Below are 23,280 nucleotides of genomic sequence, written 5' to 3' on the forward strand. Positions count from 1 at the left end.
GTGCAAACTTGCTCACTGCATGTAAAGCCTGAGGCCAGAAGGGTCAGTGTTAGCTGTGAGATACAGACTGGCTGTTTCTAAGTACCTCAATCAGGACCCCATTTATCATAAACAAACACTTATGCACAGGATGGCTCCCTTCCCATGTAATGGGTAGACCTAGAATTTGGGAAATTCAGGCTATTTGTGCTCTCTCCATTTTCAAGATGTAAGACAAAGCACTAAAAAAACAGTATGGGAAGTTAGGTAAGGGAAGTATGGGAAGCTGTAAGTTCCAGGTTAGCCCTGGGAGGCCAAAGCAGGAAGATCACCTGAACCCAAAAGTTCAAGAATTGCAGTGTGGGCAACACAGCAAGACCCTGTCCACTTTTGTAAAAATAATTAAAAGCCCAGGAAAAATTAGGATAACATTCTACTCCCTTGCTATGGACCAAACTACCATTTTACATCATGGAACTTTTCTAAAATAGAACCTTTGTTTTGGTCTGCGGCAAGTGGCTAATGGGACTAACCAGCCTCAGGCCTATCACAACAGCCCTGCCTAATTCTACCTTTGAAAGGCACCTCCATTCTGCTTAGTTTACTCCAATTTTACCAGGCATAAGTTCATAAATACCTGAGGAACCCTAAAGTATAGAAACCGATATTAGCAGACAGAAAAGAAAATGATATTCAGGGAGTATGTTCAAAGGAAATGGATTTTCTTTCTTTTTCCTTTGAAATGGGGTCTCACAAGACTCCAGGCTGATCTTGAACTCCTGGGCTCAAGTGATCCTGTGCCTCATGCTCCCCAAGTAGCAGGGAGGGACTCAAGGTGTGCACAAATTCACCTGGCTGATTTTGTATTTTTTAAAAAGCAGAGTAATGGGGGCTGGGGATTTAGCTCAGTGGTTCCGCCACCTGCCTCACAAGCCAAGGACCCCAGTTCGATCCCTGGTACCAAAAAAAAAAAAAACCAAAACAGAGTAATGATGGAGCTTCGAAGGGAGACAAGAGTTGGCATTTCTTGAGCATCTAAACTTGTAAAAAGCAGCTAATGTTTTATCTCCTCCAACCTTCATAACAATAATTTTATAATTTGAAGAAACTGAGGTCCAGAGAGGCTACCCAAGGTCACTCAGGAGAGCCATGATTTAAAGATATTGCTGCTCAACTTTCTATGAGAGTAAGTTACAAGAAGAAAGGAAGGGAACCTAAGGAGACAGAGAATAAAAGAAAGCAGCATTTGAATCAAAGTGGACAAGAACAAAAGAAAAAAACAAAACAATAACAACCACCGAAAAGGGAGCTTAGCATAACACAAGGGGTTTGGGGGGATGGGTAGGAGCAGTGTGGGAGAGTTCCTAGATTTACCCTACTGAGAATCCAGAACCCACCTTTCCTCTCAAACCCTACAGACGGAGGACTGGGGCTAGAAATGAACTCACTTAGCAGCCAGAGCCAAAAACAATCAGCACAAAGTCTCAGAGGGAAAAGAAGGGACGCAGGTGTCACAGAGAAACCCACCAGAAGAATCCCTGAGTGCAGGGGGATGACAAGCCAGGGCCCACTTTTTTTTTTTTTTTTTTTTTTGCTAGAAGGTTCCTTTCCTTACACCCTGTCTACTATGATGCCCAGTTCTTCCCGTCTGCTCATCTGCCACATCCTAGAGCTCTAAATGGGTGGGTTTTGTGCCAATAAAAAGCATAATAACTGAGCCAGGTGAGGTGGTCCCCTGCAATCACTGTTTGTCCCCTGTCCACCCAACCTGTCCCTCCCTTCTCCCTGTCCCCCTAGCCTGATGTGCTAGGGGTAGAATCAAGAATCCCCAACATTCTACATTGCCAAGAAAATCCCAGAAACTCCCAAACTTTTTCCTCCAAGTACAGAAAGATGAGTTTGGCAGCTGATCAGACCTCAGTATTGCATACTGTCATAAGCTCTTTGAATGTGTACACTCTTATTTTTTACCATCATCTCATTTTGTATTTAACATCAATGGACTGAGCCAGATTCAGTAATAATTATAATGTTCATATTTAGTATCTTACATGATATAGTTTTGTATTTACATATAAATATACCAATATGATTTTTTTTTAAAAGCAGTCCTAAATGGTCTAAACTAGTTTTCTCTTACTGTGCAACAAAACTACCTGGAGAGTTTGTTAAATACAATCACAGACTGCAATTTCTGCCTCCCCTTTCTTCCCAGTTTGATTTAGCAGGTCTGAAGTGGACCGGGAAGCCTGCATTTTTAACAAGTTCCCAGGAATGGGAACAGATGTTCCAGGTCTTGAGACCAAACTTTGAGAAACACCAACAAAAATTTTGCCCAAGGGCTTTCCAAAAGTTACCTCTAACACTTATGCAGGCCTCACAATCAACACATTCTGAAATATCTACCTCTTCCTCTGACCTTACTACATGGAAAATATTATCACCAACACAGCCACCAAAGTTAGTAGCTCTATGTGAGACTGAAAATTCTGCAACTGTTAGGATGCTTATGATAGGTCCTTTCAAGGAGCCTACAGAAAATGACCAACCCAATTTCTACCTGAATTCTTTCTGAAAATGAACAAAACCAAAGGAAAAGGAAGAACATGCAAAGAAGTTCTGGACTTGTGGAAAGATACAAGACTGGAGAAATTTAAAGGAAAAAATATAATTCCTTTTTGGGGAGAAAGGCTGAGACTCCCTCTGTATTATACTAGGATCCCTTTGCAGTGGTCACTGTGTAGTTCAGACTGGCCTTAAATTCATTATGTAGCCCAGGCTGGGCTCCTGGTGATTCTCCTGCCTCAGCCTCCCAAGTGCTGGGATTACAGGCATGAGCTACCATGCCTGGTCCAAGAATTCATTCTCATGGGCTGGGGATTTAGCTCAGTGGCACCGCGTCTGCCTCACAAGCACAAGGTTCTGAGTTAGATCCCCCGTACCAAAACAAAACAAAAAAGAAAGAAAAAGAATTCCTTTTTTATTTACATTTTAAACTTTTAGATCTCCAAAAAAGTAAATTAAGAAACCCATCTCATTTACAACAGCATCAAAAAGAATAAAATATTTAGGTATAAAGCAGACAGAAGACTTGGACACTGAAAACTATAAAACACTGTTGCAAGTAATTAAAGAAGACAAATAGAAAGACAACCCATGTTTGTGGACTTGAAGGCTTAATACAGTTAATATGTCCATAATACTCAACACAATCTAATGCAAACCCTATAAAAATCTCAATTATATGTTTTTGTGAATAGAAAAAAAGTCCTAAAATTCTATGGAATTTAAAGGACCCTAAATAGTCAAAACAATCTTGAGAGAAAGAACAAAGCTAAAGGGCTCACACTTCTAGATTTCAAAATACTGTGATACTCTGGTTGTGAAATAGCTCCAAGCGCCAACTTTCCACTACTCAAATAAGAAAGTTTGAAAAAAATCATCTTCGTGTTCATAATTTTGTAGTCAAAGCAAAAATCCAACTTGAAAAAAACGTACACAGGCCAAGAGTGAGCCACGTGTCATGTCTTGGCACGAACACAAAGGGGTGACACTTCAGTCTAAGCTCCGCTCTGGCCCAGACAACATACAGTGCTTGTGTTAGTGTGTTAAAAATTCATCATTGTGCTCTTGTGTTCTTTGTGTAAAATATCACAACCATAGCCCCAAAGAAAGTTAGTGATACCAGTTGTAAAGGTAAAAGAAAAACTGTGAGAACCACGATAAGAGTTAAAGAAAGAAATCGAGGGCCAGGGATTAGCTCAGTGGCACCATGCCTGCCTCACAAGAGCAAGGTCCTGAGTTCGATCCTCAGTACCAAAAAGTAAATAAAATAAAAGAATCATTGAGAAATATATTAAAGTCCTGGAAAAGTGAATTTATAGGGCCGGGGATTTAGCTCAGTGGTTCCGCTGCCTGCCTCCCAAGCTCAAGGACCTGAGTTCGATCACTGGTACCAAAAAAAAAAAAAAAAAAAAGAATTTATAAATGTAATCCTTGGGCCTCAGAACCAATTATTTGGTTTTCCATTATTTCTTATGGGAAAAATATGTTCAGTCCTTGAACTTTTCAGTGTTTGAACATGAATTTGGAACAAATTGAGTTCAACAACCAGGTATCACTGTATATTACAAAGGTACAGAGTTCAGTAACCAAAATAGTATGGTACTGACTTCAAGACAGACATACAGAATTTGGTGTCCAGGCACTTAAATATAACAACATGAGGAAGACAAGGAGGAAAGTGGGTCCCCAGGACCCCAGCAAGGATCTGAAGGGAGAACTGAAGCCCACAGGGAGAGAGAGGAGAGAGACTTCAATTCAATGAAGAAGGAGGTAGCAGGTAGTACTTTCTCCTTGAGCCATGACTCACTACATGGGAGGGGAGGCTCAAAGCTGCAGACACATGGTGACTACTGGCAACCCAGAGGCCTCCATGGCGAAATGCACCCCTGGAATGCAGACCAGCAAACTGCAGTGGTTGGTGAGTTATCTGGGTTCAGACGTCCCCCAGGAGAGGGCAATTGGCCAGTAGTCATACTGGAGAGGGCCAACTGAGCTCAGAACTCAGACCAGCTGTAGGCTGGCTCCATCAGGGTGAGGTGGAACTGTGTTCAAATTGGCAGGAGGTCAGGGAGCCAAACTAGCAGAGAACCAAATTCAAGCCACCAGGAGGCACAGAGTATTGCAGGCTGAACAAATTGGGTTCCAGTCAGACAGCCAGAAACCAGCCTGAGCTTCAGAACTAAAGGTGCAGGCTTGCTGAGACTATCCACTACCAGACCGTAAATCTATGGCTGGCTTGTTGAGATTAATCAACACAGATCTGGGCTCTGACTGCCCAACTTGTCTACCAGTGACAACAGAGACACACTTTGAATTGGACCCCCCCCCCTTTTCTGGTTTCTGTGATTTTGTTTTTTCTTGATTGTTCTTATTTTAATATAAGTGTGAACACAAAGTTTCCAGTTTTTTTGTTATTGTTGTTCTGTTATGTTATGTTCTTGTTTTTATTTCTTCCTTCTTTCTTTCTCTCTTGTCTTCTTCACCAGTTTCCAAAAGTTTGCATAATCTTTCTTTGTCCTCCAGCCTTGCTTCTAATCTCTTCTTCTTCTATTTCTTTACATTTCCCCCCAACTCTTTAAATTTTCTCTCCTGAAGATAAAATCACCATACTGAGGGTATATTTACTGTATACAATTTTCTGGTTTGTTTGAGATTTTGTTATATAACCACAAATCTAGTTCACATGGTTAAAGGTGGCAAATTAATAGCTACCACAATTTGTCATTTTCTAGGCTGTGTTTGATGCTGTTATTGCTGACGGTACTACTTTAAACAAGGTGACATATTTATTCTAATCAGTTGTTTTTCCTTGTGGGCCAAGACTGAGACTCCCTAAGAGTCATAAACCATACTATAGGTCAGTGCCAAAAAAACAGGGGTAGACCAAATAGGCAGCAACTTCTCATCTCCAGTAAATTGAAGAGGTAGCATCTTGCAACAGACTCAACACTCAAAAGCCAGCTAGGGACAGAAATTTAGCTCAGTGGTGGCCACACCTGCCTCACAAGCACAAGGTCCTGAGTTCGATCCCGAAGGGGGGAAAAAAAAAAGCCAGCTATACCTGGAAGACATCTCTGAGAAGTAGTCATTCCCTAAGAGTTCTGAATACTAGAATAAAGACAGATATACAAAACAATGGAACAGAATAGACCAGAAATAAGGGCTCAGGTATATGGTCAAACATCTCTGACAAAGGTGTCATAACTGCACAATCAAAATAACAGTCTCTTCAATAAATGGTGCTAGGAAAACTGGTTCCCACATACAAAAGAACAAAGATGGATCCTTATCTTACACCATGTACAAAAATTAACTTCAAATGGATTAAAAATGAAATTATAAAACTCCTACAAGTAAACACAGAGGAAAGCTTTATGACATGGGAATGAATGGTGATTTCTTTGATATGATATCAAAAGCACAAGCAAAAAGTAAAACAAATAGGACTCTATGAGACCTAAAAACTTCAGTTTTGAAGGTGACCCATGGAAAAGAGAGAAAATACTTGCTAACCAAATACCACACAAGGCATTAATCCCAAGGGGAATATATAAAGAACTGGTACAACTCACTAACAACAATAAACAAAATTCCCAAATAAGCATATTAAACAAAGGTGAAAATATTAAAATTCATATTTCTCCAACAATGATACAGAAATAGCCAACAAGCACATGAAAAGATACTCGATGTCACTAGTTATCAGGAGAAAAAAATAAGCAAATTAAATACAATTATTTATCACCTCATACCTTAAGAATTAAAAAAAAAAATGAGTAAGGAAGGGAAGGAATTGTGACCCTTGTGCATTGCTGGTAAGATTGCAAAAGAGTGCCGCCACTAGGGAAAATATCATGGAAGTTCCTCAAATGATTAAAAACAGAACTACTGGGCCAGGGATTTAGCTCAGTGGTGCAGCGCGTGCCTTGCAAGTGCAAGGTCCCGAGTTCGATCCCCAGTACCAATAAAAAAAAAAACAGAACTACTATATGATCCAGCAATTCTCTTCTACTTTCTCGCCCACAAATTAAAAATGGGATGTCTCAGGAGATATGTGCATACCCACGTTCAATGCAACGATATTTACAATAGCCAAAATGTGGAAGCAGTGTAAATATCTATTAACAGATGAATAGATAAAGAAAATGTGACATATTATTCAGCCTTTAGAAATTAAGAAGGAGCCAGGTGTGGTAGTGCACACCTATAATCCCAGCACTTGGGAGGCTGATGCAGGAGGATCAGTGCGAGTTTGAGGCCAACCTGGGCTACACAGCAAGACCCTGTCTCAGAAGAGAAAGAGAAAGAGAAAGAGAAAGAGAAAGAGGAAGAGGAAGAGGAAGAGGAAGAGAAAGAGAAATAAAGAGAAAGAGAAAGAGAGAAAGAAGGAAAGAAAGAAAGAAAGAAAGAAAGAAAGAAAGAAAGAAAGAAAGAAAGAAAGAAATTCTGACAAGCCACAACATGAAGATATTATGCTAACTCACATAAGCCATCCAAAATGACAAATACTACATGATTCCACTTATATCATGTGCAAGGTCCTGGGTTCGATCTCTAGCACTCCAGTACTACCAAAACAAAACAAAACCAAACTACTAAAGTAACCAAACTCACCAAAACACAGGTAGGATGGTAGCTGCCAGGGGCTCACTAAACTGTTCTTCAATGGGTACGGTTTCAATCATGTAAGAGGAAAGACTTCTCAAGATCTGTTGTACAATGAGCATGTAATTAATAATACTGCACTATATACTTGAAAAATTGCTGAGGGTAAACCTATGTCACACATAGGGGGTGGGGAGACTATATCTGATACCAGAACAAAGAAAGAAACGGATAAAATTCATCTTATTGGGTGAAGTGACACATGGGGAAGAGATGGAAAAAAAAGAAGCTGGAACACTGCTGTGAACATGTGTAGGGCAGGGAGAAAATAGAAGAGGCAAAAAGCTTCACACATCCTTTGGTGTAGCAAAGGAAAAGGGCACCGTGTCAACAAGTTGCAATTCTCTATGACAAGGCCATACTAATTCCTTTATTATTATGATTTCTACTCCTGCTCCAACTTGCTTTTAATTTCCTGGCAGGTGATCCTCCAAGTCCTGCAACCTCTCACTAGATCCAACCACCCTCTCTCCAAGGTGCTCCACTCAGGCAGAGAGTAAGTTTTTCTAGTCCATTTACACAGAGAAGACTGTCTGCATGCTCCACAAGCTGACGTAATGAGATCTGCTCACTAACATGAGCTGATGCAGCAAGTCTGCCTGGAACCTTCTCTTTCCACCTTTGGAAAAAGGAGGAGTTTGTTAATTGTTGCTATTAAAAAATCAAGCAGCTTATCAGATGAGGGGGCTGTCAGCCTACAGCCAGAGTACAGCCTCCTCTGTGGGTGAAAGTAGGCACCTTGGGTAGAGAGGAGACAAGGGCACCAAGATGTCCAGTGCCTCCCCCTGGTGGAGCCGTGTTAGGCACTTAAGAAATATTAGTTTACACCTTTTTTTTTTTTTTTTTTTTTTTTGTAAAAGACAGGGACTTGCCATGCAGTCCAAGCTGGCCTTGAACTCACTACATAGGCCAGGCTAGCCTCTTGCATAGATACTCCTGCCTCTGCCTCCCAGATACTGGGATTACAGGTGTGTGCCACCACACCTGGCTTCTTCTGTTTTGTTTTGTTTTTTGGTGGAATTGTAGATCAAATCCAGGGCCTTCACATTGAACTACATTCCCATCCTTTCTTAATTTTAAAAAAATTTTATTTTGAAACAGGGTCTCATCACAAAGTTTCCCAGAACAGGCTTGAACTCATCTCCTGCCTCAGTCTTCAGTGCTGGGATTATAGGCATATACTACCTTGCCCAGCTTAGTTTTTTTTTATTTTAAAACAAGGTCTCACTAAATTACCCAGGCTGGCCTTGAACTTGCAATCCTCCTGCTTCAGCCCCCTGAACTTCTAGGATTACAGACACATAATACCACACCTGGCTTCCCATCAATACATTTTGCTTGTGCTACCGCAATGGTCATATACACAAAATGGAATTTAAGTAGGAAATACAATATCACCCTAGTACAGATTAAGGCACCAAAAAAGTCCATGTCTTGCTGGCAGTTGTGGTACATGCTTGTAATCCCAGTTACACAGGAGGCTGAGATAGGAGGATCACAAGTTTGAACCTAAGCTAGTGTGAGACCAAAATTCCATTTTGTGAATGTGGGACCAGAATGACTCCATTTTGTCCAAAATGGAGCAGTCTCCTTTATTCTTTCAAATTAATGATTAAATGTGCTTAATCTGGGACAAAAGACATGATCTGTAACTCAAGATTCCTAAGCTCATTACTCAGCCATCTGTTTGCCCTAGAAACAAGTGTCCCAGGCCCACTATCTACAGGACAATCTGTTAACGTACTGACTATCCACACAAGGTGGTCATGACCATGAGTCAAGATGTCTGCTGACCATCAGTATGTGACAGTAGACCACTAACCTTTGTCCCCATTCTTCTTGTAAAAACCTATACGTAATCCCCTCCAACCCCCAACGAGCCTAGCCAATCAAAATTCTACACTTCATACTTGCTAAATATTAACCTATCATATGGCTGCTAATGACCAAAGCTTGTTGTATTCTCAATAAAAACCCTGCTAATTTGGAACTCGGGGCTCTCAATCTCGATCCGCTGTGTCGGTGACAATTGAGAGTCCCTGCTTAAGCTTGAATAAATGACCCTCGTGTGCTTACATCAGAAACGGCCTCCTGGTGGTCTTTGGGACTTCGTAATCTGGGCACAACATTAGGTTACACAGTAAGACCTTGTCTCAAAATAAAAAAAGGAATAAAAGGAAAAGTCTACCCAAAAAAGTCTATGCCTGACTAAAGTAGCAGAACTACCCAACTCCTGCTGTCATGTGCAAATGCAACAGTGTTGTTAGCCCTCCAGATTTTTTTTTCCAATAAAATCTAGAAATCTGAATCTGTGTAGGAAAACCAAAATGTTTAGAAACATTGTGGGAGCCAAACATACCTGAAGACTATTCAGCAATCTCTAGGTTAACAGGCCCACCAACTAAAGTGAAGTCTGTTCATACAAACATGTTTTTCAGGAGTACTCCTCCCAAGAAAGAGGAGAAGTAAGATGTGTCGGACCTTGCCCCAACCCGGCAAATATATCAGAAATCCAGGGGGGGGGGGGTGGTTAAGTTACCACACAGTCTTAATGGGTTAAAACTGACTAAAATAAGCAAAATATATTATACAAACAGAACCCCCTACACCTGGTGTTATTGTCTTGAAACAACCTCCAATGCACCCCTTGGAGTGCCGCTCTGAATAGACACAGTAGACAGGGGGATCAGAAGGGGCAAGGACAAATGCACGGGAAATTGTTCTCCAGGATTTCAGCACACACACAGATGGCGCTGTAGTCCAACCTGATCCTACGGAAGCAATTGTATCTTTTTAGGTTGCAGTGTGCATTCAGCACCCTATTCATCCCAGGAGGGATGATGAGGGTTAACTAGCTTGAAATCTCACCTGCACAGAGGGAAAGGCTGCCTATCAGGCATACTGACTGGAGGATCTGGTGGCTCCTATGCTCCCAACCAGGGCAGGCTGTACACAAGAGTGCCAAGGCTTATGAGAGGCCAGAGCACCTTGCTCGGGGCAGATCTTACAGAAAACAAGGGATTCTTTCTGTACTTATCCCTGACCTTCATCATCAAAAATTTCACAGGTGTCAATACTTGTGCACGTAGTCCACAGTTCAGAACAAGAGAACAGGGACAAGGGCAGGAGGTCCAGACCAATCCTTTCTGGGCCCTCACTGTCACAAAGCCTTGTATTACTCTGGAACCTGATTTTCCAAACTGAGTTCATATGAGGCAGGGATCAGCCAACTACAGTCTGCAGGCCAGCTCCAGCCCACTGCTTGCTTTTGTACAGCTCACAAGCTAAGAATGGTTTTTACTTTTAAACAGTTGAAAAGCATCAATTTTTTCATGACATGTAAAAATTATATAAAATCAAATTTCCTTTGATACTCAAAGTTTTTCTGAGACAGAGCCACTCATTCATTTATATATCATCTATGGTTGCTTTTGTGCTACAAGAGCAAACTTGAGTAGTTACAAGAAAAATTGTACCTACAAAGCTTAAAATATTCACCTTGTAAATATTTATCTTGTCTTTTTAGAGAAAAAGTTTGCAAACAACTGATGTAGAAGATAGAGCAAAGACCACACTCAGAATTCAAAAACACCCAAAATACAGTGACTGGGGCTAGAAATATAGTTCAGTGCCACAACACCTACTTAGCATATGCAAGGTTCTGGGTTCAACCCCCAGCAGAAAAGCAGAAACAGAGTGACTTAGGTGAGCAGGTGAGCAGCAAAGGCAAGAAAGATTAATGGCAAGGGGCCAGGTATGGTGGCACACGTCTATAATCCCAGCACTCTGGGAGGCTGTGACAGAAGGATCTGAAGTTAGAGCCCAGCCTGAGCAACTTAATGACTTATCAAGACCCTGTCTCAAAATTTATAAGCAATTTTTTTAAAATAGTAACTTTGAAGGAAGGAGTGCTAAAAGCAATGGTACCTCTTCTTCCTCTCTTTCAGTCCATCCTTATGCCCATATTGCCATAGAGAAACTGACCCCTCATCACAATGGATGACAAATAAGTCAAATGTCTACATGTCCTTCACTGCTTTATGATAAGCAAAGAACTACCTCAGTTCTCTCAGACATTTAACAAGACACAGAGGACTTAGTGATAAGTATCAAAGACTGAAAACAGCTATTTTCCTCATGCCACGCATGGTGGTAAAGGAAAGTACCATACAGTAGCAACACCTTTAGTTGGCAGATATTTAGAATTAATAAAACAAGTTTTTCTCAGCCTTGAGGAGCAGGTTCCTGAAAATCCAATGGTGGGAGCATTTACCACTGAGAAACTTAAGACCTTAAGACCCTCCAAAATTTACAAGTTTATAACTGAAATAATGACATTATGCTCAGTAAAATAAAACAAGAAATAAATATTTCACACATCTTAAGTTAGTGATAATCTCATACTCTATTTTCATTTACTGTTAACATTCAAACTCTCTGGCCATAGCAGTCCCACTTCTAGACATTCATCCTCTAGCGACTGCATGCATATGCCACGATGATGTAACACTGTGAGACAAAGACAGAAACCATCCAAACCCTACCGACAGGGCTAATTAATCATGTGCACACCATACTGTACCATTATGAAATACATATTTCTATTTGTGTCTATATACTGTTAGATAAATCAGACATGAAAAAAATCTCCATGATATATAAGTACAATAAAAAACTGTAGAATAGTCAATTTTGGTAGATCCCATTTTCACAACTCAAGGGAAGAAATGTTTTCATTTGCATAGAAAAAATTCTGGAGTTAACACACAGAAATTGCTTTCAGTGATTATCTCTGAGCAGTGGTTCTGCAAAGGACACTTTCTATAACTGCACATTTCTGAAATGTTTCATTTTTTTGTAAATACTGTAAATCTGCATTAGTTTTATAGCAGCAAAATCCAGGTATTTGCATTTCTAAACAAACACTGTTTATTAACAATGTTTTAGGCTCACCCTTCCTCATAGTTTTGGTAAAAAAAAAAACTTTCTGAGTGGGGGGAATATAGGCCTACTAAGAGCATTCACTTGTTCATTCACACAGCAGCTCTTTACATAATCATTTAAGGCCTTTCTTATTTGGAGTCAGTGACTCCTTGGATGCTGCAGGCCACATTTTAATGCTATGGTTTTTAACATTCTTCTCCAGTCTTCATCTATCATCAGGAAGAAATAAAACTCAAAAGGACATCAGTTCTCAGAACACAGTCAAAACTCACTAAAAAAAAAACTTACTAAACACTCTAGCCCTGATGCTTTGTTATGTATCTAGAGAAGGAAAGCACAAACCATTTAGCTGGAGGAGATTTAGACCAATTTTGACTCAACAATGTAGAACCAAAAGCAAGTAAATAAAACAGTCTTTCTCCTAGAAACATGGTATTGATTACATTTCTACACAGAAATAATAATTATAAATGATCTATCAGATCTCTAATTTCTTAGCATGAGAATTCACTGGAGAGGTCCTTCATGTAAATGAGCTACATGAGCCACAGGGGTTTTGGGAGAAATGTGCCATATGAAAGCACAAATTTCAAATAAAGTGGAGGAAAGGATACCCTCTTCAGGAGCCAAGAGTTCAAATCTCACCTTTGCTACAAATACTGTACCTCTACAATGTTACTTCCTCTCCCTGTATCTAAATTTTCTGAAAAAGACTGGGCTGGATGTGGCGGCACGTACCTGTAATCCTGGCTATCATGGGTCCCTGCTTTTAGTGATAATGGAAATTAAAGCTAAAGCACAAACGTATAGGGAAAATGCTCTAATAAGAACGAGAAAATGGTAAGAGACTTACTTTAGCTTAAGGACCTGATAAAGATCAAGTCAGCCCTTAACAACAACAAAATAAATAAATAAAAATAAAAAAGAATTCCAGCTTGAGCAGGTGGAGGGTACACACTTTGATAAGATCAGGGTGTCAGGGTTGGGGATTTAGCTCAGTGGCACCGTGCAGGCCTCAAAAGCACAAGGTCCTGAGTTCAATCCCTGGTACCACAAAAAAAAATTTTAAAAACATCAGGGTGTCCTGTGGCCACCCACAATGACAGGAGGTCAGCTTTTAAAAACGAACTGGTAGGGCCGGGGATTTAGCTCAGTGGTTCTGCTGCCTGCCTCGCAAGCACAAGGTCCTGAGTTCAATCCCCAATCCCCGGTACCAAAAAAAAAAAAGCTAAACCAACAAACGTCAGAGTTATAGTAAAAGCATTTCATCATCAGGTGGAGATTTGAAAAACTAACTGGTAGGCTGTGGTCCAATTCATTATTACCTCAGTCCTGGTTTCAGTCCTCATGGCTTGAAAGGTGATTCCATTCCCATAAAATGATTGTCTCTATAATAGTTTTAGTCATATCAAGCTCTGCTTTTACTAAAATCCAGGTGATCACAGATTTAGGATGATGACTGAAGACTTCTGGACGCAGCCAAATGTCCCTGTAAACCTCTTACCCTGGTGTTCTCTAGTCTTAAGAACAGGTATATTGGGCCAGGGATTTAGCTCAGTGGCACCGTGCCTGGATCCCCAGTACTAAAAAAAAAGAACAGGTAAATTTAGGGCTAACAGAAACTCCCTAAATGACTAAAAAGCCTGTATAGAGAGCTGAAAAGGCATTGACCCACACTTCTATAAAACAGAAATCAAACTTTGTTTTACTTTTAGTTATTTATTGGAAATATACAGGTCTAAGTAAAGGGTCATAGTTTTTAACAAAAAACGACTTTTAGGTCCTTGACTGCCTTTAAAAAACATACAAATCGCGGGCAGGGGATTTAGCTCAGTGGTTCCGCAGCCTACCTCGAAAGTGCAAGGTCCTGAGTTTGATCCCCAGTACTGAAAAAAAAAACATACAAATTGGGCTAGGGATTTAGCTCAGGGGTCCCATCACCTGCCTCACAAGCACAAGGTCCTGAGTTCGATCCCTGGTACCAAAAAAACAAAACAAAACATACACATCAAGCTTGTAATAAATAACCAGTTAAGGGCCCAAGATTTTGCATATTTCCCATTTCTACGATGGTCTCTATGTTACAACTGTGTCAACTCCAGCTAACTATGAATGATGAAGATGAAGGATAGTAAGTTCTAGGCCAGCCTAGGCAACTTAGTAAAATCCTTTCTCAAAATAAAATTAAACAAGGACTGAGAATAAGGTTCAGTGGTAAAGTGGTAAAGCACTTGCCTGACATGTATGAAGTCCTGGATTCAATCCCCAATACTGGGGGAAGGGAGATAGAGAGATAGACTGGACTAAATAAGCTCTGAGTTTCTCTAGTTGTCTGTTGGGTTTTTGCTGTTTCTCTGTTTTGAGAAAAGGTCTCTCTATGAATTCCAGCTAGCCTTGAATTCACTATGTACCCCAGACTGGCCTCAAACTTGCAGTGATCCTGTCCCAGCCTCTCAAATGCTGGAATTATAGACATGCACTATCATGCCCTATCGTAAACTCCTCTGGTTTTAAGATGCCATTTCAAAATTTCTTTTTTCCTAAAAACAAACCTTTAAAAGCCAAGAAACTCCTACTCTAAGAAGCCACAATACCCTAATCTTTTCCAAATCCTAAACTCTCAGACAAAAAAACCCAAACAAAACAAACAAAACAAAACACACCAGCTTTTGGTAGTGAAACAAAAGACCTGTCATCCAAGTTGTAAGGTGCAGTCAGGCTACACAGAAACCTCATCCTCCCTTGCCCACAGGCCAAGGAAGATAAACTTTGCACTGGTTATTACTATTAAGCAGCACAGAGCTATATCAAAATACACACTGTGTGCTTACTAAGACTCATTATTGGCACACACTAGTAATTATCTCTGCAGCACAAAGGATCAAAACATACCTCCTTAGCATATCTCCCACTACAAGACCAAAGATACAAAACCCTCTCCCTTCAAGTACAATCACCTTTTGTGAACTCCACTCACTAGAAACAACAGTCAACTACAGAAACAAGCTTTGTTGTTACAAGCTCCAGACTCCCACACAAACAGGAAGGACACCTTTTCTTCCCTGCCATCCTAACCTAGCAGCAGAAGCAGCAGCAGCCCAACAGTGACACCTGCTGGAGAAGTAGGAGCAAGGCCTGACTCCTCTATCAGAGAAGATAAGCCCCTGCCTGATATTACTGATCAGACCTGCTGGAATGAGTGGTTTACACAGGAATGTTGCCAGCTGATGAGGCAATGGCCCTTCTCGAATGTCTGCAGTTAGAATGTTTTTACAAGATACCTCATTTTTGAGTTATCAGTCAGCACCTACTGTATACAGTATCCTAGCTCATTTAAGGGACCCCACAATGTACCTATTATATACTATTTTATAATGAGAATTATGCATTATTTGTATATCTTAAAAGAAAAGAGCAAAAAGCATATAAAACTTTACTGCAAAATGGCAAGGGACTTCATATTTGACAATACACATCTTTAAATGCTTAAACTTTACTTAAACCACAACACAAATTAGTTTTCATCACTAGAAAAAAAATTAAATAAAAAGTTTTGGTACCTCCTTAGTAGTTTCTTAGGTTTTATTTATTTTTTTGGACCGGAGATTGAACTCAGGACCTTGCACTTTTGAGGCAGGCAGCAGAACTACTGAGCTAAATCCCCAGCCACTTAGGTTTTATTTTTATTTATTAATTTTTTTTTTTTTGGTGCTGGGGATCGAACTCGGAACCTTGCGTTTGAAAGGCAGGCAGCGGAACCACTGAGCTAAATCCCCAGCCCTATTGATTAATTTTTGAGTTTCTGAAACAAGGTCTCACGAGTTAGCCCAGGCTAACCTCGAACTCAACATTCTTCAGCCTCAGCCTCCTGAGTGCTGGGATTACAGGCATGCGCTTCCATGTCTGGCTCCCTAGACTTTTTAAATATTTGACACAAGGTCTCGCTGAATTGCTAAATTACCCAGGCTGGGCTTGGGTTTGTGATTCTCCTGCCTCAGTCTCCTAGAGTATCGGGATATCAAGCCTGACTGGTGTTTTGTTTTGTTTTGTTTTTTGTTTTTTTGCAGTACCAGGGATTGAACTTGGCACCTTGCACTTGCGAGGCAAGGGCAGTGCCACTGAGTTAAATCTCCAGCCCCTTATGGCTGAGTTTATTTTTAATTCAGGGACTGATCACAATACATGAAGAGGTACTGTGGGAACAGGGTAGATAAATGCTGAACAGAAGCTCTCCTGGTCTAGGCAGCTTACAGCATAACTAAAGACAGTCCTCTCAACGTTGTCTTTAATAAACCTGGATGCCTTCTCACTCTCCACAAGGAGAAGAACAAAGTCCCAGGCTCTTGATATGGGCATCACACAAGACAAAATATTCCAAACCCATGAATGGAAGGAAGAGCTGTTTGCCCAAGACGGGTCTAACTCACTAGGGCAGAGTAACCTCCATTACTGTGTCTACTTTTCACAGCCAGCCAAGTTTCTCACTGTCCCCTATTCAGGCCTTAGCTACTGCTTACTATTATGGATATACCACACACTTTCCTTCTCTACTATGTGCTGTTCCCCTAAAAGAAAAAGAGCTCTCCTCTTCTAATCGGGTTCATCTTTCAACTAGATTTTGTAAAACCTTGACTGATGATACTTCCCTTTTTCTGAAATTAGGCTACATTTTTGTTGGTTTTTGTTTGTTTGCTTAGACTACATTTAATCTCCATACAAGGAAGCACGTGATTGTCTACACTTTTAATAAATTTTATGTAAATAAGTCTTGTGTCCACAACAAAACTGTAGATCCACTGGGCACGGTGCCTAGTACAGGCTGGAAAAAATTACAGCCATTCAACTCACGCTTATTGACTGACTGTCTAAAACACTCTCTCAAAATAACAAGTACATTATGTGCACAATCTATATTCCCATCCTTGTTATGTCAGAGAAATTTCAGAAGCTTCAACAAAGGATGTAATATGTTGTCTGGATCCAGGAGGCATATTCTGAGAGCTGGTGATTATGCTAGATTTGACCTTTACATAATTACAGAAAGAAGTCCCTAATAAATCAAGTTAGATGAGCACATAGCCATACAGGGAACATGTGGTGGGTAATCAACTACGCCCACAGTTTCTTTTATGAAGTGGTTGGCTGGTATGCCAGTCTGTGTATAGAGAGGCCTTCCATCAAGACTTCTGTTTCCCCACCCCAAGATGAATGGACATCTAGAAGGCCCATTCAAAAAATAATGGGGTTGGGCTGGAGATTTAGCTCAGAACCACCTCACCTGCCTTACAACATGAGTTCAAGGTCCTGAGTTCAATCCCCCCAAAAAAATCTTGGGGCTGAGGGTGTCGCTTAATGGTAGAGCATGTGCTTGGCATGCACAAGGCACTAGGTTCAATTCCTGGCACCCCAAAAATACAAACAACAACAAAACAAAAACCCCATGTATCTGTAAAAAAATTTTTAAACTTTGAGGTACACACACTACATCCTCACACACACACATACATGCACACACAAATGCACTCACACATGCACATATACATGTACACACACTAATTGTTCCAAATGATAAGAATTAGCAATGCCACCAAAGAGCCCATCCAATATGCCAGTCTGAAACAAGGGGTTCTCTTTCACTATTCCTAGGTACTCTAGGACATTTTCTTATCTCACAATACCTAGACCTTCACAAATAAACCTTCAAGAAGGTTGAATGACAGGGAACAGAAATTCAATGGTTCTATCTCCTCATGTCTCTCTAATCTCATCTCTGCTCTCCTTTCAAGGTTAAAGTCAGAGCCTTCAGCTTGCCAGAAACAGAGCCAGCATAGCCAACTGACTCGTATCACCAGGCCTGACCCTAGCTTTGCCACCAGAGCAAAATTTTCCAAGATGGATCAATGGGGAGATGACCAGATGCATGGGCCCAAGATATTTCCAACCGAGCCACAAATCTACAGGGCTGAAGGAAGACATGAAAGGAGAAAAGGCAGGGATGAAGGAGAAGGCAGGACAGCAACTGCTTACCTCCTGAGGGAATCCTCTTCAGGGCTCTCCTCCGGCATATCCTGATGTAAGGCCTCCTGTGCTACAGTTCCAGGTCTGCTGGACTGGGTGTAAATTCGCTCCCAGTGGCCCGTCTCCTGGTTAAAGGCCACCCCCACAGTCCTCTCCTCCTGTGGACTAGCAGAGCTACTCATCTCCAGCCTGCTGGAGCTGGACGTCTGGCCCTCCGTGCGTTCAAGAGGTGGCAACTGGTTGCCACTGGATGACATGCCCTCAAAAGTGCTAGGGACCTGCCAGGAGGAGCTACCCTCACCAGATGGGTAGTTGGGTGTGGTTCTTTCCCAGCGCAGAGTATCATTGTTGAAGGTCAGGAGATTGTGGCAAGCTCGGCAGCGATTCAGGTGGCCTCGGGACAGGTTGGAGTTGTTTTCACTGCTGTGTGGGGTAGGCTGATGGGAAGGGCCTGGCCTCTCAGATTCAATGTTATTGTTGAGCATTTCCTGGGCCTGTTGAGTCTGAGGAGCTTCCCCACTCAGGCTCTGGTCCAGCTCCTGCAGCCGGTCATATTCCAGAAAGAAGCGACGCAGGTCACACTGAAGCTCATGGCGAATGGTGCCTGAGTTGTTCTGGCTGGAACCATTCCCTCCATCGGACTCACCCACCAACCCCGATGCTGGAAAGCCCCTCCCTTCTGTGGCTGATGTGTACACTGATGCCTGAGAGCCACCTTCCTGCTGTCTCAGCACAGACAGCAAACTCACAGAGGAAGCACTGGTCCTGGGTGGGGGCATGGACTCCGCCTCAGAGCGGGAGTTCAGGCTAAGGACTGTCCGAGTCCACTCCGATCCTGTCAGCCCAGGAGCTATTTCTCGGTGATACCTAGAAGGGTGGCTAGACAGAGGGCCCCCCAAAGAGCGACGCGTGGGCCCCAGACTGAGGTTGCGGAGTGTGTTGCCGGCAGTGCTGCTCTGGACTGTACTGAAGGCAGACGGCCGGTTCAGGAGGCCCTGGTCCTGCTGCGGTGATGAGGCCTGCTCCGGGGGATGGAAGGGCTCGGTCTGTACAAAAGAAAAGGAAGGGGTAGTAGCTCTGGCAGAAGCAGGGGGGACACTGTCCTGTGGCAAGAGGGAAGGAACTCGAGTGCCAGAGCAGCGGCTGCAAAGGCACAGGATCCCAGGGTGCTGGCAGCACTCAACTGTGGTGGGGTAACTGACCCGCTGTCGGAGCCTGATGTAAGCGGAAGTCCTGGGGCGCTCCGTGGAGGGTTGAGGGGGAGGCGGTGGGGGTGAGGGGGTGGCAGAATCTTGCACTGTGCTTTGCTCTCCCACCTGGATGCCAGAGGAGCGGGAGGACAGCATGTGCAGGAAATTATGGAGGAGAGGCGTCCGGCGAACTGGCTGTGATTGCAGGAGGGCACGCTGACGGTAGTGGGATAATTCTGTTCCATCTATGGGGATTTCTGGTTCATCATCACCCTGCAGCATGGACCAGCATGGGGCAAAGGGTAGAGCAAGACAGTTAGATAGAACCTCCACGTGAATCAAGAACTAACTACTGACAATCATCCAAGGAGAAGCACCTTCATAGGCAGTCAACAACTTCCCCCAAGTACCGAGAACTATAGTAGTAACTGGCTGCAGATTCACTTCCAATTAGCAACATATCTGAGTACAACTAGCAAACCAGAGCTGGGGATTTAGCTCAGTGGTTCCGCTGCCTGCTTCGCAAGTGCAAGGACCCAAGTTCGATCCCCGGTACCAAAAGACAAACAAACAAACAAAAATCAAATCCAATATAATCAGAATTAGAGCTCTAGTTTAGAAAATAACTCACGGTTGAGATGCAGTTGGAACTTCCGGACTCTTACCTGCTGATTAGAGGGGTTAACGATTGCTGTGAGTAAGTAGTGTCCAAGTGGATCAAATCTCACCAGACTGAAATCACAGAAGACACAGAGACACACAGAGAGATTATGTTAACTGAGAAGAAAACTGTTCACATTTACAGCAATGGTTACTGCTAACTGTGGGATTGCCTGGCATCCACTTCATGTTTTCAAAACTTTCTAAGAGATCAAAATGAGCTTGATACTTCTTGCCAGAATAAAGGAATATATATCATAAAAAAATAACAATTTCCTATTTGAGAGACACCTAAGTTTGCATCCAAGAAAGCAGCTACGTTAAACATACATTTGCCCATTTCTAAGAGCCCATCCTCATAGTAAAGCAGAGATGCTTCCAGCCCTTACAATGGCTCAGTTCTTCCCTCACATTGCAGCACACTGGTAAGAGCCATGCACTCTGGTAACAATAACAGTCTCAAACATCAAGTGACAATAGCTAAAACTATATCCAGCTAAAACACCAAAATCAAAAAAGACAACATATCAACTTTAATTCAGGCAATGGGTGCTTCTTGTTGTTGTTTTTGGTTTGGGGTTTGGTTTTGTTTTTCTAACCCAGGCTTTCCTGCATGCTAGAAAAGTCTTCTACCAACTGAGCTTCTACCACTATATGCTCCGCCTATTATGGATGTTCTGACCTTGAGAGCTAAAAAATTCAGGAGCAGACCTGATGCATGCTTACATCTCTTATCTTTCAGCTTGATAACACAGAGAACCAAGGATGAGCAATCACAAAGCTATCTAAAATAACTCCTGAACTTCTTTCAGGTTTCCTCAAAAATGGGAAATCCTAGGGGCCCGGATTTAGCTCAGTGGTTCCCCCACCTGCGTAGAAAGTGCAAGGTTCGGACCAGGGATTTAGCTCAGTGGTGCCGCCGCCTGCCTCGCAAGCGCAAGGTCCCAAGTTCAATCCCAGGTACCAAAAGAGAAAAGGGAAATCCTAAACACTGATGGCTTTGAACCTAAGAAAAGATGCTACTGACCCAGATCTATAGAGAACAGAAGATGAGGCCAGGAAAGGACAAGTGAAATGAACAAAATGAACCTCTTCCTAGCTGACTATTCACCAGATCAAAAAGTAGGCTTTAGGGCCGGAGATTTCACTCAGTGGTTCTGCCGCCTGCCTCCAGAGTGGAAGGTCCCGAGTTTGAGCCCCGGTACCAAAAAAATTAAAAAGTAGGCTTTAAAAAAAAGAGGAGCCATGGGCTAGCAACCTGCCCTGATAGCTGCCCTGAGGGGGCTAACACCTGTGCAACGTTCTCTGTCATGCCAGGGCTGGTGGGGCACGGCACTCACCGGACCCGCTCCATCTCACTCGCTGTCTTCACCACAGCAAAGGGCTCTCGTCGACTCCAGTCCCAGAAGTGGATCTCATTGGCAGTAGCAATTAGCAGGAGCTGGGCCGTAGGATGGAAAGCCAGGGAAGCAATGGCATTGTTGCTATCTGTAAACCAGCTTTCACTGCCACCCTGAAAATGAACCAATCCCAAACATTCTGAGGTTACAAACTGCCAAGAGACGGCTGACAGTTAACTTCAAGAACACTTCATTAAAGATAAAATGAAGCCAGGCATGGTATTGCAGAACTATAATCCTAACTACTCAGGAGGCTGAAACAGGAACATTCAAGATCAAGGCCGTCCTGGGCAACTAAGCTGTAGCCTGTCTAAAAATAAAAAAGGGCTAGATATATAGCTCATCACGAGCTGAGTTCAATCCCAAGTACTGCAAAAATAAATACATACATACATACAATAAAATCCAGGTGCAATGGTATATGCATGTAATTCCAGCACCTGGGAGGCTGAGACAAATTCAAGTTCCACCTGAGCAATGCAGCAAGATCATGTCTCAAAACAAAAAAGGCCAGGGCCGGGGACTTAGCTCAGTGGTTCCACCACCTGCCTTGCAAGCGCAAGGACCCAAGTTCGATTCCCAGTACCAAAAAAAAAAGGCCAGGGATCTAGTGCAGTATAAAAGTCCCAGATTCAGTTGCCAGTGTCTTCAAAAAATTTAAATAGATAAAATAAAATGACTACTCATAAGGCTTACTTTAAATATGTCTCTGTAAGCCAGGTGTGGTGGTACAGACCTGTAATAATCCCAGCAACGTGGAGGCTGAGGCAGGAAGATCCCAAGTTCAAGCCTAGTCTGGGCAATTTAGTGACTTAGCAGGACCCTGTCTCAAAATTTAAAAAAAAACTTCAAGGGCCAGGGATTTAGCTCAGTGGCTGCCTTCTAAACACAAGGTCCTGAGTTCGATCCCTGGTACTCATAAATAAATAAATAAATAAAATAAAACAAAACTAGAGTTGGAAAAATAGCTCAGTGTGAAGGCCCTGGGTTGAATCTCTAGTACCCAAATAAATAAATAATTAAATAAACAAACAAACAAATAGTCCTCCATAAAAACAATGTACAAGATCAGTAATCTGGCTGTTCTACTAATTTATCAGACAAATATTACTCTCATTGCAAGCGCAAGGTCCTGAGTTCAATCCCTGGTACCAAAAAAAATAAATAAATATTACTCTTAGCTCAGTTCAAGTCATTTACAGCCTACAAACACGTATTCCTTTAGTTCCTGCTTCTGAAGCCTACAAAAACTCCAAGGTAGAGCCAGGCATAGGAGAGCAAGACTGTAGTACCATCACTCGGGAGGCAGAAGTGGGAGGGTCATGAGTTCTAGGCCACCTTGCCCCTCCCCCCCACCAAAACCCCTAAAAAACAAAAAACCCTCAAGCTTTGTGCACAACATGGTGCACAACAAAGCACTAGCCAGTCAACAAGACAGGGGGCATCTTGCTTTGATAATCACAGTCAGAGTATAGCACAATCTTGGCTCTAAGACAACAGAATCCATCCTGAATGCATCTCAGAGCCTCCTGTAGTATGTCACAATGGACAGGTGGAATAATAAGAGTGCTTTTTTTCTTTTCTTTTTTTCAGTTTTTTTGAGACAGGGTCTCACCATATAATTCAGGCTGCCTTTGAATTCACTATGTAGCCCAGACTGGCCTCAAACTCAGTGATCCTCCTGCCTCAGCCTCCCAAGTGCTGGGATTACTGGTGTGTACCACCACACCTCAATGCTGATTGTTCATTTTAGAATGAAAGATTATGAACCAATTTCTACTGATTAGGTAATAACTACTACATACTCAGCTGAAGTATTCAGAACCTGGCTAGTTTCTCTTCCAGGATTAAGAAGCCAA

General features: G+C 42.2%; 1 protein-coding gene across 10 annotated transcripts in view; it reads right to left on the bottom strand.

Annotated features, from left to right (window-relative positions):
• The window catches only part of Ambra1 (autophagy and beclin 1 regulator 1), a 193,281-nt gene that overhangs the window by 139,042 nt on the left and 30,959 nt on the right, over positions 1–23,280 (bottom strand). For 5 of the 10 annotated variants that reach the window (XM_021264225.2, XM_004851917.4, XM_004851918.4 and 2 more), the window contains exons 5-7: positions 21,362–21,534; positions 20,027–20,093; positions 18,181–19,634 (exon numbers count right to left, since the gene is read on the bottom strand). In XM_021264225.2, coding sequence (XP_021119884.1) covers positions 18,181–19,634; positions 20,027–20,093; positions 21,362–21,534 — 1,694 coding nt within the window. The remainder of the gene's footprint in view (positions 1–18,180; positions 19,635–20,026; positions 20,094–21,361; positions 21,535–23,280) is intronic. The other 5 variants (XM_087205049.1, XM_004851920.4, XM_004851919.4 and 2 more) reach the window with 2 other exon arrangements.

This window comes from Heterocephalus glaber, unplaced genomic scaffold, assembly GCF_053883595.1.
Source record: "Heterocephalus glaber isolate CG9 unplaced genomic scaffold, H.glaber_assembly_v1.0 deba00000594, whole genome shotgun sequence".
NCBI classification, from domain to species: Eukaryota; Metazoa; Chordata; class Mammalia; order Rodentia; family Bathyergidae; genus Heterocephalus; species Heterocephalus glaber.